The 15000-nt window shown below is 35.2% G+C and overlaps 3 protein-coding genes across 7 annotated transcripts in view; 2 read left to right on the top strand and 1 right to left on the bottom strand.

The window, feature by feature from the left end:
* LOC144965484 (sugar transporter SWEET1-like) overlaps positions 1–13895 on the bottom strand; it is a 27913-nt gene extending 14018 nt beyond the window's left edge. Inside the window, exons 1-4 of one of the 2 annotated variants that reach the window (XM_078900867.1) lie at positions 13811–13895; positions 5055–5137; positions 3393–3470; positions 533–656 (exon numbers count right to left, since the gene is read on the bottom strand). In XM_078900867.1, coding sequence (XP_078756993.1) covers positions 533–656; positions 3393–3470; positions 5055–5122 — 270 coding nt within the window. In that variant the 5' untranslated portion in view covers positions 5123–5137; positions 13811–13895. Of the gene's footprint in view, positions 1–532; positions 657–3392; positions 3471–5054; positions 5138–13668; positions 13775–13810 lie in introns of those variants that run through there. The other variant, XM_078900868.1, reaches the window with a different exon arrangement.
* LOC144963999 (uncharacterized) overlaps positions 9598–15000 on the top strand; it is a 10099-nt gene continuing 4696 nt past the window's right edge. Inside the window, exon 1 of the mRNA XM_078897940.1 lies at positions 9598–9667. Within this exon, the coding sequence (XP_078754066.1) occupies positions 9598–9667 (70 nt within the window). The remainder of the gene's footprint in view (positions 9668–15000) is intronic.
* Positions 14112–15000, top strand: part of LOC144965482 (testis-expressed protein 10 homolog) — a 52497-nt gene continuing 51608 nt past the window's right edge. The window contains exon 1 of one of the 4 annotated variants that reach the window (XM_078900863.1): positions 14112–14294. The gene's annotated coding sequence lies outside the window, so the exon portion shown is untranslated. The remainder of the gene's footprint in view (positions 14295–15000) is intronic. The other 3 variants (XM_078900866.1, XM_078900865.1, XM_078900864.1) reach the window with 3 other exon arrangements.

Raw genomic sequence — 15000 nt, 5'->3', positions numbered from 1 at the left:
TTTCATAAATTTTATGTTCATGTGAATTTATCTTTTTTTAATCGACAGAGAATAATTATAATGATCATTACTATCAATTTGCTAGATTGCCAAAAAAAAAGAAGAACAGTACTTTTCTATTTTCTGTTCGCAATACACGGTACTAACAATCCAATATTTCAAATGTCATTTTAATTTGAAACAAAGCATTGCACTGCTTGCATTTAGAATAGGAATAAAAAAGATGTTTTTTCATATAAAAGACCTGCCCTTGTATTTCATAGCAAATATGTATAACAAAAGATGTGATAACCAAAGATGGAAGTCATAAAATAAATGCCATGGGAGGACAAAGTAAGTAAAGTGTAATTGACATGCATTAAAAAAAATTAAATTCTTTTATGGCCTCTCTAAAACTGTAATTCTCCTAAAGATCAACTCTATATAAAAAAATATTTTTTTTTGGTAGAATTAAAAACCATCACAATAATACAAATCAATTCGATTTTACAATAATCAAAAACCGTTTCTCACCACAAAGAAAGCAAATTACCTTTTTTGTTGAGTAGATATAGTATACTGTGATGTAAATAAACTGCAGGACAGCACCGATGACACTGGTGATAATGACAGTGACTATGTCCATCATCATGGCATATTTAAGCCATATGACAGAACTAGAAGAAAAAAAATAATACAAGAGGAAACTGATATTATAAGGTTTATCATCTCTTCATAGCATCAATTGATAAAACAAATCTTGCAGAAATAGTAATAACATAGATAAAATTGATGAAGCAGGTTGCAAAGTTTCTATTTCTAATTCCTATGTTCGCAATCTAGGTGTACTTTTTGATAACAATATGTCCATGAATGATCATATGACCAAAATTTTTCAAAGCTGTCACTACCATCTTAAAAACACTTTGATTGACACTGAAATCACTAAAACACTTGTCACTTCTTTCATTTTTAGTAGACTTGACTAATGCAATGCACTGCTCATTTGTTGTCCCAATTACAATATTCAAAGATTGCAGAATGTTCAAAGCAGGGCAGCTAGATTGGTGATGCTATCAAAACGTGATGATCCTATCTCCCCTGTTCTGGTAATTCTTCATTGGCTGCCTGTGAAGCAGTGCATTGAGTTCAAGATTTTATGTTTTTGTTATAGTTCCTTTCTTGGCCTACACCATCCTATCTAAATGATCTTGTACCTCATTATACACCTTGTAGATCGCTAAGATCAAATAGTATGCTTCTTCTGACAGAGGTACCCTCTGAGTCTTTGTTCCTTACCGAGAATGGAGAACATTGGTTCTATAAGGATTTCAAGCAAAAATACTACTTTTCTGCCTTGGCACAATTTCCTTGAATGCACAATAATTGATTCTGTTCTTTTAATTTCGGTACTTTATAATAAATTGGTTAATTGACGACCATAAGTTTTAAATAATATTTCTTATGTCTTGAATGATATGAAAATATACAAATAGTAGTGAACTATCAAAAATTTTACAGGAAAGTATGAACTCTTTTTCTATGACGCCCTCTTACAAACTGAGTGATTGGGTTTGTTTTCTTTTTGAAATCGAAAGTACAAATCTGCTTTCAATACCTTTTAATAACTATGGTAAGTACCAATAATAATAGTCAGATTTTTTATGAACGGCACGGCACATGTTTTTCTAGTTTTTCTCAGATGTCCCTCTATCAAAAATTGTAAAACTTTGTGTCAACCTCTGAAACTATTTCTCTTAACTAAATAAAGATTTTGTCCTGTATTGATGCCATATCACAAAAAAATTTTCTTCTTTACGACCTATAAAAAGCTACTTTAAAACAGCTGTCATAAAATTAGAGAATTTACACTGCTAAATATGTAAACATTTTCGCACCACAAAGTAAGAGATGAATTCATCGTTTTTCAAAATAATCTTGTGACACGGTAGTTCCGGCTAGTGATTATGGTTTCACATCATGCTATTTTCCAAATAAAAGCAACATGCATTAACTGTTAAGTAACAACTTATGTAGTTTGCATCCAATTTTGACTTTATAATTTATTGCTTTTTATCTACATCGCGTCCCAATTACTAATTACCGAAGACTGATATGAATCTCTAGCTTTAACTCATTTGAACTAGTGATTAAATACTCAAAATTGTCAAATTAACAATGAATGTTTCTATTTAACTTTGAAAAATTGTATCTCTATACATGAATATTTCACACAGCATTTCAAGTTTTCTTTTAAACCTATAAGCTCTTAAACAATACAATATGATACAGAATCTCTATCAGTTCCTCTTTTAAAGCTGCGAAAAGAAGTCTACTTGTATCTATCGATAAGCTATTAAAACTATGGAATTGGAATTTCACAATCAACCCAGAGTTTCGCATTTTATTGTTGTTTTTGTTGTTGTTGAACACATGCACATATTTGTGGAAACACTGTATCATGAATTGATGAATTTCTACTTTTGTCTTGTCTACATGAAATTTATGTAATCCTCTTAGGCATAAATAACAAGCTATTTCCAAAATTTGAAAACAAAATAATGTTGGAAGTGCGTAATGTTCACTTTAATTTGTATTCATCAATAGCGTATATTGATTGTTATAAAATGTAGATGTGTCTGTCATTCCTTCATATTCAGATACTGTACGAACATCACATAAGTTTCAATTAACTGAACATTCCATTTTAACAAATTCTTTCAAAATGATTAAGCGGAAGATCATAATTTTGACACTCTAAATCATCTTTGAGTACCGATCCTTACCAGTTATCGATTTTAATATAGCTGTAATAAGCGAAATACTTTCCTATTGTTTTAAAGTTCGTGAAAAAAAAATGTTTTGATTAAGACAAAATGATCAAGAGGTTCATACAAATTTTTGCAGCTGTGCATTAAGAACAGCTGAGAAAAAGAAGAAAAAGACACGCCACTTATTAAAGATCTGACTATTGTATTCTATATAATTCTGTCTCATTGATCTGATATGTTACTTTATTAATTAACTCTATGACTATGGAATGTAATGGAACTATGAATCTGATGCTCCTCCATTGACTGTATGGAATGAACCAGTACTCTGAATGTTTTGCCTCACATTAACTTTTGCCTCTTGTGGGTCTGATGTTCATGGACGGAATTTGTTAGCAAATTCAAGAAGGGGAAAAATATGGTGTTGCGAATTGCAATGGTAACTACAATAAAGCCAACAAATGTTGTGTGTTCAGATTGCCTAGAGAGGAACCAGAACAGTTATTTTGTTATTTTGGTTTGAATTTTCTAGATTTTTTAGTTGGCCCCCCACTAGCGTTGTCTGAAGATTCCCCATGAATGTCCTTTCAGTATAGCTGTCCTTGGTGAGACATAAAAGGAATGATAAGTGACTGTACTTACCTAATGAAAAATGAAACAAACGGTGCACATGACATATCACCTGTTGATCCTTTCTTCACAATTCGAAGGCATATTTCTCTGTTAAAATGAGGCGAATAAAACATCATTAACATGGAAACTTATGAATAAACTTTTAAAATAATCACATGAATAAGAATAGCAATAGCATACTTTTACCCCTTATTCTCTATTTAATACACTCAAGCAAATATTGATATGAAAAAGAAACACTGACATCAGAGAGATGCAAACTTCGATGGAATTAACAAAGGTACAAAGAATGACAAACTGAAAAGGACCCTTTTATCACAACAACCACTATTAATAAACAGGACCCTTTTATCACAGCAACCACTATTAATAAAAATCTATTTCATCATCAAAATTATCTCAGAAGTAAGAAATAAAAGTAAAAGATCTTTTGTTAATAGTACACATAAACTTCCACTTAAGCTGTCCAACAAATTACTTATTAAAAAATGACCTATACAAAAAAGAATGCAATATTTATAGCTCGACAAATAACACTAAGACGCTCGCGTTTTAGTTTATATTGCATATTCATTACTACTACAAATATTTCTTCGATTCAAAATTGCTTTGTGTATCCTATGTATGTTTTATAGATCTCATAGTTTGCCTACATATCAGACCGTAATTGTAAAATGACATAAATCTATTTATTTATAAAGCCACAAAAAAAAAAAAAAAACCCACAAAAAAACAAAAAACAAAAACAAAATTCCGCTCTCGACTTCCCATAGCTTCATTATCGCTTAAGATTAAAACGATTACCCATATTTGATTTGATAAATTATCAAATTTTAACTAATCAAACATTAGCACAAATTGTAAATATAACTGAAATAATATTCTGATTGAAATGACAAAATCAATTCTGTCAAAAGTTCTAACCTCAACAGATTCTAAAATTACCTGCCGAAAAAAACAAAACTATTGTCAATTAAAGAATTTATAGATTTATAGCTTACTAAGATGAAATTTAAACAAACAAATTTGCAGAAAGCTGAAACTTGATCATCTATAAACAAATCTGTAAATATTTATTATTAGATAGATAAGCTCTGCATTATGACAGGAAAATAAACTAACAAAGTGTTTTAATCATATTTGTGATGTTTTTTTAGAATCATTATATCTATATAGCATCATCGAATTATTAGTTGAATGAAAATATGAATAGAAAAAGCTCAGTACTCAGTACGATTTAAGAGTTATGGAAAATAATTCATCTATTTGGAAGCACTAATCTGAAATGATATGTGAAATGGGAAAATTTGAAATAAAACATTGCAAAAAAATTGAAATTGAAATGCTTTGCTGGGTTTTTAATATGAAAAAAAATCTGCTGATCTTCAAAAAGTAGTCAGAATTGTTGTTTGTTGAAAAAAAATGTATAACCGACTTTGCACCAACTAGTATTAAAAATGGTGAAAATAAATTCTTTGTTGTATTTCTTGGCTAAAATTGTGGACGCAACAAGACCATAAGATCATAATTTCCTAGAGGGCCAGACTAAAATTGAAAAAAATTTAATAGAATTAAAATAATCTGGAAAAAAAAAGTATGTATTTTAACGCTACACCTACATAGCAACTTTTACAACAATACATTCACATCTATCTAATGCATTTGCCTTACACTCCAACAAGCTGAACTCCCGCTGATGTCAGGGTAGCAAGAATCCCTAGAAGTGACACCCATTCCATCCCAGAAGTCAAAATCTGTTTAAAACAAAAAGAATTTTTAAAATAACACGTTTAATAAGTTTCAGCAACAATCATCTTCAAAATTGGAAATTATTCCTTTGGAGTAGGAACACATTTAACATTTAGGCATCACAAATGACAAAAATACTAATGATGTTTAGTGCACCTTGCAGGCAGCTGTGATTCTGTACTCTTCAGTTTTTCAATATTTTTACTTGATCCCAGAAATTTTCTTATTTGGATGTTTACATCATTGTGACTGTGATCATGTGCTGTATATTTTAAAACTAATTTTAGACAGTTTTAACACAGGATTTTTAAGCAATCTACAAATATTTCCATCATGTATAACCAGTTTCTAATGTGTTTTATTTTATCGCCATAATTGTAGTCACTCTCTCCCTACCTCACCACCATTATTATAACAACAACAAAAAGAAATAGTGAGGCAGTAGCAGAGGACAAAAAAACAAAGGAAAATTGGAATTCAACTTGGCCATCGACCACCCCACCCCATCCCACCCCAGGTAAACCCTATATCATAAACATAACATAAACACAGGTAACAATAACATAAATTGTGTGAGTGACAAAAATGTTCATTCTAAAAACAGAAACACAAGAACACAGAGCGAACCCAAAGTCATCTTCTGCCACCTATCATCACTTAAATCACCACCATCATCGCTGACAGCAACAACAAATAAAAACAGCACACACATAGAAATACCAAATGGCACAGTTAAAGTCAGTCAAATTAACTCTCACTTAATCATGTCGAAACAAAACAGCTGATCTGAATGAACTGATAACACAATACAATATAGACATAATTTGTGTCACCAAAACATGGCTGAGTGAATGCGGTGACGAAGTTATACTTGCACAGTTAAAACCATCTGGGTACGAAATACAGTCTTTCCCAAGGAATTACAAATCTTCACTTCGAGTCAGGGTCATCAACCAGCAGTTTGATTATAAAATATTTGATACTGCCGACATAATTGTCGATATAAAAAAGGACTCCATCAGGTTGCATGGGGTATACAGACCACCCCCATGCGATAAGAACAAATGTAAAACATCAGATTTTGTTGAAGAGGCCATGACTTTCTCATGGAAACAAGCATTCAAGGGCGACATTGTCGGTGACTTTAATCTTAACTATGCTTGCAACACACCCACTTTTATGAAAGTAAAGGCGTCCCTAGAATATCACGACATAACACAACATGTTGATGAACTCACTCACGACGATGGACAAATTATTGATTGGATTCTGACCAGCAAAAATGTTGAGTTGGCAACCCTTGTCAAGGTTAGCAATCTATCTATTTCTGATCATTTTTTTTTTTAAATGCCGTTGCAAATGCAATCAAAAGTTATAAAAATAAGAAGGAAAACATATCTACGGATATAAACAGGGGTGAGAATGACCGGTCACGAAAAAGGAGGAAATTTTTCATCATGATGATCATGACCCATCCATGCGAACATAACTTATAAATTTGAATTTCACTAAAATTTACTGAGATGCGATCCAAAATTTGTCTAGCAGCAATTTCTGACACGACTCGGTGGAATTTCAAAAGTTGAAAGTGTAATTACAACATTTGGTGGTTGTAGTAGCTGTGGTAGGAATGATGTAGTGGTAGTTGTAGTAGTAGTGGTGGTAGGGATGATGATGTGGTGGTGGTTGTAGTGGTGGTATTAGGGTTGATGATGTGGTGGTGGTTGTAGTGGTAGTTGTGGTAAGATTGATGTGGTGGTAGTTGTAGTAGTAGTGGTGCAGTGGTAGAGATGATGTGGTGTTATTTGAAGTAGTAGTGGTGGTAGGGATGATGGTGTGGTGGTGATTGTAGTAGTAGTGGTGGTAGGGATGATGATGTGGTGGTGGTTGTAGTAGTCGTGGTCTTAGAGATGATTGTGTGGTGGTGGTTATAGTAGTTTGTTTTTTTTTGTGGTAGGAATGATGATGTGGTGGTAGTTGTAGCACTAGTGGTGCTAGGGATGATGGTGTGGAGTGGTTGTAGGGATGATGTGGTAAAGGTGGTAGGGATGATGATGTGGTGGTGATTGTAGTAGTAGTGGTCTTAGAGATGATGATATGATGATGTGGTGGTGGTTGTAGTAGTGGTAGTAGGATTGATGATGTGGTGGTGGTTGTAGTAGTAGTGGTCTTAGAGATGATTGTGTGGTGGCGGTTGTAGTAGTTGTGGTAGGAATGATGATGTGGTGGTAGTTGTAGTAGTAGTGGTGGTAGGGATGATGGGGTGTTATTTGTAGTAGTAGTGGTGGTAGGGATGATTATGTGGTGGTGGTTGTAATAGTAGTGGGGGTAGAGATGTTGATGTAGTGGTTTTGGTGAGTGTTTTTTATTCAGTGATGACAAAAGCAATTTGTCAAAAAGGAGGAAAATGTCTCCGTGTATCGATCAAACACAAGGAAAGTGTAAAGATAACAGGAACATGGTTTTATATTAGTATTGTGTAATATATTTCTATTACTACTATAAATCCATTTTTATCATGAGACATAAATTTACTCTTTGTAAACATCTAATGAATTGTCCATTCCACATGCTAACAAAGGCCTACGATGTTATTCAAATAAGGGCCATAAAGTGTTGTTTTGTTTTGATTTTTACTTTAAAGCAAGCTACAATAACTTTGTTCTTATAATGTTTTGTTTTAAGGGTTTTACGGTGCTTGCAACACATTTTGGTTATATCAGCGCCAGTAAAAAGGAAGAAAATGGGATAGTAAAAAGTTCTAGAATTACAATTAAAGCACCCAAGAGAAAGTAAGACAAAAGGGAATGGGAAAAAATAGGGATCAGATGTAGATTCCAAGAACTTAGTTTGAGATCACCTATAAGTCTCATCCGGACACAACAAGCACAAAATCCAACAAAGAGGAATACACTCAAATGCTTACATTATACATTAAAAAATAACAAATATAACAATACATAATAGAGAGATGATTTTCTAAACAATAACTATGCATTTGGCTATTTCCCTCTCAGCCAGGACTCCGGCGAGGGCCAGGAAAAAAAACCAAGTAATCTCATGAGGTTTAAACAGTTTTAGATTGTAGTTTATCACGCTGCTAAGTGATTACCGATATACAATGATAATAAATTAAAGAATAACAATAATTTAAAAAATCAAAAGAAACATGGCACACAAATACTGATCTCAAATAAATAAATAAATAATTTTAGAAAATTAAAATCGAAGTTTTTAAAAACACGAGAAAAAGTTTTTGAAAAAAAAAAAAGAAAGAAAAAAAGCAAACAAAAACAAGGTAAATCAAAAAAAAAATTTAAAAAAATGTCAACAATGGGAATTGAACCCGGTACTTTCAAGGTTGGAGTCTGACAGCTTGTCCACTGCACTACGGAGCCACCTGACTGTTCATCACATTTAATAAGGTCTTTCTAAAACATTATTTTACCTTCAATGCAACTTCTATTTTCTGGTTTTATATTTCGATTTTTAAAATTATTATTATTTTTATATAAATTTATTAACAAAAACATCCTACAGATGTCACAATATAACTTTTGCCTTGTCCAAATACAGAAACACAATATCGCTAATGAAATTGGGTGGAATGCGCATGCGTGACGGAGGTGTATAAAAATACTACGTTTATTTACGAAGTGGTTATTCAGAGTCGACTCTGGATAACTGTAGGCAGTCTTTATAGACCTATCAGCGGCGTACGATACGGTCTGGTGCGAAGGGTTGATGATCAAACTTGCAAAAATCATATGGTGCAAAAAGACCTTGAAGTTGTTCTCTTCGATCTTAGGGGAAAGGCAATTCCACGTCGCGCTGGGAGACGCCACGAGCAAAGTAAGGAAATTGAAGAATGGGGTCCCTCAGGGGTCGGTACTTGCGCCAATGTTGTTTAACGTTTACATTAGCGATATGCCGAACACTTCCTCCCTGAGGCTGGAATACGCGGACGACTGGGCACTCGTTACTCAGAGTAAAGGGTGGACCCGCCTGAGAGCGTACTCAGCGAGGACGTCACCAGACTCAAATCCTACTTCGACAAGTGGTACCTGAAGATGAACACTTCAAAAACCGTGGCCACTGCATTTCACTTATGCAGTGCTTGGCACACCCGCAAACTGAATGTCCTAGTCGGGGACCAGCCACTCCCATATGAGCCGCATCCAAAATATTTAGGGGTGACGTTGGATCGCAGCCTTACCTATCGGGTGCATCTTGAAGGGGTTGCCCGGAAGATAGAGAAGCGGAATAGTCTTCTGAGGAAGCTGGCGGGATCGACTTGGGGCGCTAGCCAAGCGCTCCTGATAACGTCCGCCTTGGCACTATGCTATTCCACCGCGGAGTATTGCGCTCCAGTGTGGGGTAGAAGCAGAAACGTTGAGAAGGTGGATGTAAAACTTCGCAAGTCGATGCACATAGTGTCAGGAACGCTAGCAACAACCCCTAGAGAATGGGGACCGATAATGGTAGCGATCCAGCCCCCGATGTCCGGAGGGAGACGATTACAGGAAACTGGCTCAGTAAGATCAAAGAGAGAGGGAATGGGGATACCCCTCTCATACAGTAGAGCCACGCTCTCCCCGGCCAGGTGTTGTTGTACCAGAAAGGTTGCAGGTTCAAGACCCCATCGCCGCCACGAAATTGGAAAGCTTCATCGGTAACTGTAACCAATTCTGAATCCGCCATCCTGTCTGTATTATTATAGCTTTGGCAGGCCTTCCGAAAGCTCATCGTGCCAAATATTCGCTCCTAAGAAAAAATACAACCTAGTACCTTTAACTACCCCTAATAGGAAAAAAACAAACGACCTCTAGCTATCCCTAATAGTAATAGAAAAACAAGAAACAAAAACAACCCTAGGACTGCTTTGAACTGCCTTTCAATACCTCACAAATCAAAATGGCGGCCGAGAATCAAAACAATGGACAAATTAGGAAATTTTTAACTTTCACAAATCTATCAAGGTTTGTTCTATTATATGATGACAAATTGAATAAATAAACGTCTGACAAAAGGTCCAAAGTGAAAATACAAATTGAAAGAAATGCTATAAGGAGGAGCTTTCGGGAGGCCTCCCTTGTTCTCGGCAAACTTTTTCTTTTTTTAAAAACTGGTCTGCACGCAGGAAGAAATGATGTCGGGTCGAATTCTAATGGTCTGGATGCAGAGGCACATATGTCACAGTTAGTATCCTGGCTTCTGATTGGCTAATACATACGGTGAAAATAGTCTGTCAGGCTCTTATCACCGTACGGTGAAAATAGCCTAAAACTAAAACTTTAATTGAACCCCCCAAAACGCGAACGGCAATTTCCAGTCACAACTTTCCTATGGGCGAGTTGGGTCAAAATTTGACTGCCACTGCTGCTGCTCACTAAACTGCCTACTAAAACACTATTTTCACCGTAAGGTGAAAATAGTCAGTCCGTTGCCGTTATTTATTTGAAATCAGTATTTGTGTGCCATGATTTTACCTTTGATTTTTTAAAATTATTGTTATTATTCTTTAATTTATTATCATTGTATTATAAACGTACACCGGTAATCACTAAGCAGCGTGCTAAACTACAATCTATAACTATCTAGAGAGGTGAGCCGGTGTTACCAATACTTAGCTTCTATACCAGGACAAATCATTCGTTTGGACAGAAAAATAAATAAAAAACTTACCGCTTACCGTCAAAAGCAGTTTAGATTTGAAGATGCATTTGTTTTCTATCAAAAAACATTCGGTACTGGACAATCCTTGATGAATTTCAAAAGTTGTGTTGAAATTATATCCTAATTTTTTTCATGATTCATTCCTCGCGAAATCGTGTGAGTTTCGTTTCTGTTATCAAGGTGCCGCCCCAGGGTTTTTAGTGTCCCTAGATAGGTATGCAATTTGGTGCATTAGTGCAGTAAAAATTGGTGCGCAAAATTAGTTCGTAGCGGATGCGAGACTGTGTGTGTGTGTGTGTGTGTTTGTGCGTGTGTATGTGTGTGAGTGTGTGTGTGTCTCTTTCCCTTTTTTTTTTTTTTGGGAGTGCCTACGCACACGGTAACGGGGCATCTAGCCTCAGGATCTACGTACACGTAAACTGGTTTACCGTTGCAACACAAGCAATAGATGGTCCTCGCTGTCGTGACCGCACGCGCTTGTGTGTGTGTGTGTGTGTGTGTTGTGTGCGTGTGTGTGTGAGAGTTATTTTTTTAAAAATCAAAACAATTTTAACCGTTAATGGCGAGATTCGATCTTACACTACACTCCCCAAACTCCAGATCTTAGTCTTAATGTTATCATTAATACAAAAGACAAGCTTTGGGATTTATAGTTTAATTGAAGCCAGAGTCTAAATATACTCTTACTACTGCTCTCTTGGTGAAACGATTTATTCCGCATAAGCAATCTGCAGAAAAAAATCAGTGTCACTGTAAAAGGTTAAAATTTCACGAAGTACGCTCCGTGAACACCGCTGTAACATTCCTTTGATCTACGTCATCAGGCAACCCGTTGTTTCTTTCATCTTTTCCCATTCCCCCTTACTATCCCCCCATCCCCCCGCCCATCTCTCTCTCTCTCTCTCTCTTTTTCTTTCTTATCATAGTGTTATCCCTTCCCCTTCCCATCTCAATGTAAAATGAAAACGTTCTGCTGTTTGCAGATACATGTATGATTGTTTTGTTTTTTCTCTCTCACTCGGCTAGGATTAAAAACCAAGACATCAGGTAATTGGTGTCTAATGCCAAAGTATATATTCTCTCTTTGGCCAATTTAGTCACGCATGTGGCAGCCCAGCTATTTATTATGTTCTGCCTATAACACACAATAAGTGGGATTTTGGGGGTGGGTACGAAAGAAATCAAGGTCATAAGTAACCGTGCACAAGAGCTGTATAGGGAATTGGTTTCTGGGGGTCTTGCAAATACCAAATATTTTATGGAAAGCTCTTTCGAACTCCAAGACGTCTGGTTTGTTTTGCTATCTTGGAACAAACGAAACAGAGATGTCTTGATGTGTGACCTAGTTGTCTGATTTTGTGACCTGGATGTAAGGTTTTGTGACCTAGATGTATCCTTTTGTGTGTGCAAGCCATGCGGGTAATAAGTACAGCGATAGCTTGCCAGTTGAGGAAAAAAAAAAAGGAAGAAGCAGCGTATCCGCATTTGAAAAACAAAACAAAAAAACCTGAAAAAACAAAACAACTTAACCTTTTAAAGGCGAATATCAATCTTACTTGGACCAAAAATAAAATCTTACCGTTTTCATCAAAAGACAAAAAACAAATTACAATTTAAGAATTTGAGCTTTTATAGAGGGCAATATCCACCCAACGTGCTCAAAGCGCTTTTTATCAATATTCTTACTACTCTTATGGTGGAAACGTTTTTTTTTTTTCTGCGTTAAAAAATAATATAAATGAAGACTATTATTTGAAAACAAAAAAAAATCAGTGTCACTGGCAAAGGGTTAATAGCAGTACTCCTGCATCCTGTGAGACTCCTACGGCACTTGCTAATCATAAAAAAGGAAATAGCAATCAACAATACTAAGGTGAAAAAAAAAGAAGAAAAAAAAAAGGTGGGGGGGGGGGGGGGGGGGGGGGGGGGGGGGGGGGAGAGCAAATCCAGTAGCAATGCAACCTTTTAGCGGTGAAATTCGATCTTTGACCTAACACCAAATCTTCTATCATCAAAAGACAAGTAACGGCAAAACGATTATAGACAATTGAAGTCCGAGTTGCGATAGTCTGACTGCTCTCTTGGTGGAAACGCTGTATTCCCCGTTAACAATAATAAAGATAAAAGCAAACTATTATCTAAAAGCAAAAAATTAGCTCCGCTGTTAAGGGGTTAAGAACACCTGCAACTGCCAGCATCCTTGAGATGCTCTACGTCACCAAGGTCACCAATCGACACATCTCCCTCTCGTCGGCATGCACCCCCCCACCCCCCCTCCACTCTTTCAAGGTGGTGGTGGCGGCGGATAAATAAGGCCTTTTTTTCTTTTATTCAATCAACTTGACTGCTGGTGGACCCTAGGCCTCTCTACAAGTACAAGAAATAATACTCACTTTTTCTCTGCTCCAACGAAAATATATACCTCCTACCGGTTTAATTATTTGTAGCAGACGACAAATTTTTCAAAACGGTCACGTGACACTGTGAAAACAACACAGGAAGTCCATGAAAGCTTATTTACGGCATTTCCTTTGAACCGTGTAAACAACAAAATTTCGTTTTCATTCGACTCAACGGGTCAGATTGGCCGGTATTTTTTTAACGAACTAAAGTTCTGAAAAATCAAAATGAAAATGTTTCTTAGAAAGTTGAAAGATGCTAGTTTTTGAAACAGAGGTAGGTTTTTAAAAAAAATCTTTATATTTTACGTGAATGCATGCTCAAGGCGAGTTGGACGTGCAGCGGAGGTTGGTAGGCCAAAGGCCCACCTCTCTATTTAAACCTCATGGACGTATGGAGCAACATTTTCATCATCCGCATCGCCAACGGAAGGTGCATAAAAATAAAAACTGTGCGTCACCTTTTAATTTTAATAACCATCTGGTCATGGTCTCTGTAAACAAAGCAAGATAGCGGCAGGGAACTGACTCCTTTATGAATGCCAAACAAACAACAAACTAACAAATAAGAACATTACGAATTTCATAAGGTTTCAAACATACCGAACAAACACCAAAGATTCAAGATTCAAGATAGATAGTAGACGTTTTGTTGACTCCCTTAAATCTACGTTTACATGGGTTGGTCAAAAACTAGAATTCATTTTGTAACAGATCAAATTTTATTTGATCTTTTAAATTTTCTCTTGACAGAAAAGTTACAACCAATGAGAAATAGCTGTCAACAAAAGTGTTAATACTGCCATTCTATGTTATATTACCATTTAATTTAAGTGAATATAAGTAAATAAAAGAAAAACAAAGCTTAACATTACCTGATCGATTGATACAACTTTTTTATATCATCAAAGTCACGGGAGATGACTCTCAATCATGCAAATACAAATTGTAAACAATGTCTTTTTACACTTACACCACATGCAGCTGGATTAGGAAACTTTAATAGTACTTCCAATTTATCAAATTATTTTTATGTTCAAAGAAGTGCCTTTTCAACGATTCTATTCCCCCTGTGTGGTTTAAATAGGTAACCTGATATTTCCTTTTTTTTTTTTCAAAAGTAAAATTCATAATTCATACCTCACTTCGTCAATTTCACCTCAGTTGGAGGTGTACAAAAAAAACGCACCGATTTTATGCACCTCCGTTGGCGGTGATGGTAAATTAATGAAAATGTTGCATACGTCCATGAGGTTTAAATAGTTTTTGATTGTAGTTTAGCACGCTGCTTAGTGAGTGATTACCATTACCAATGTACGTTTATATTATACAATGATAATAAATCTAAAGAATAATGATAATAACAATAATATTAAAAATCAAAAGTAAAAAGAAACATGGTACACAAATACTGATCTCAAATAAATAATTTTAGAATTTTTTTTTAAAACATGATAAAAATATTTTGTAGATAAATAAAATAAATAAATAAAAAAAGACAGGAAAACAGCAAACAAAAATAAAGTAAATTAAAAAATCGAACCCGGTACTTTCAAGGTTAGAGTTAGAGTCTGACAGCTTGTCCACTGCGCTACGGAGACACCTGACTATTCATAATATTTAATAAGGTCTTTTACCTTCAATGGAACTTCTATTTTCTAGTTTTATATATCGATTTTATATATCGATTTTTTAAAATTATTATTATTTTTATATACATTTATTAACAAATAAACATCCTACAGATGTCACAATATCACTTTCGCCATGTCCAAATACAGGAACACAATATC

This window comes from Berghia stephanieae, chromosome 2 (assembly GCF_034508935.2).
Source record: "Berghia stephanieae isolate SIO BIC M18660-M18661 chromosome 2, UCSD_Bste_1.3, whole genome shotgun sequence".
In the NCBI taxonomy this organism is placed as follows: domain Eukaryota; kingdom Metazoa; phylum Mollusca; class Gastropoda; order Nudibranchia; family Aeolidiidae; genus Berghia; species Berghia stephanieae.
This window is presented reverse-complemented; position numbering and strand designations above follow the sequence as displayed.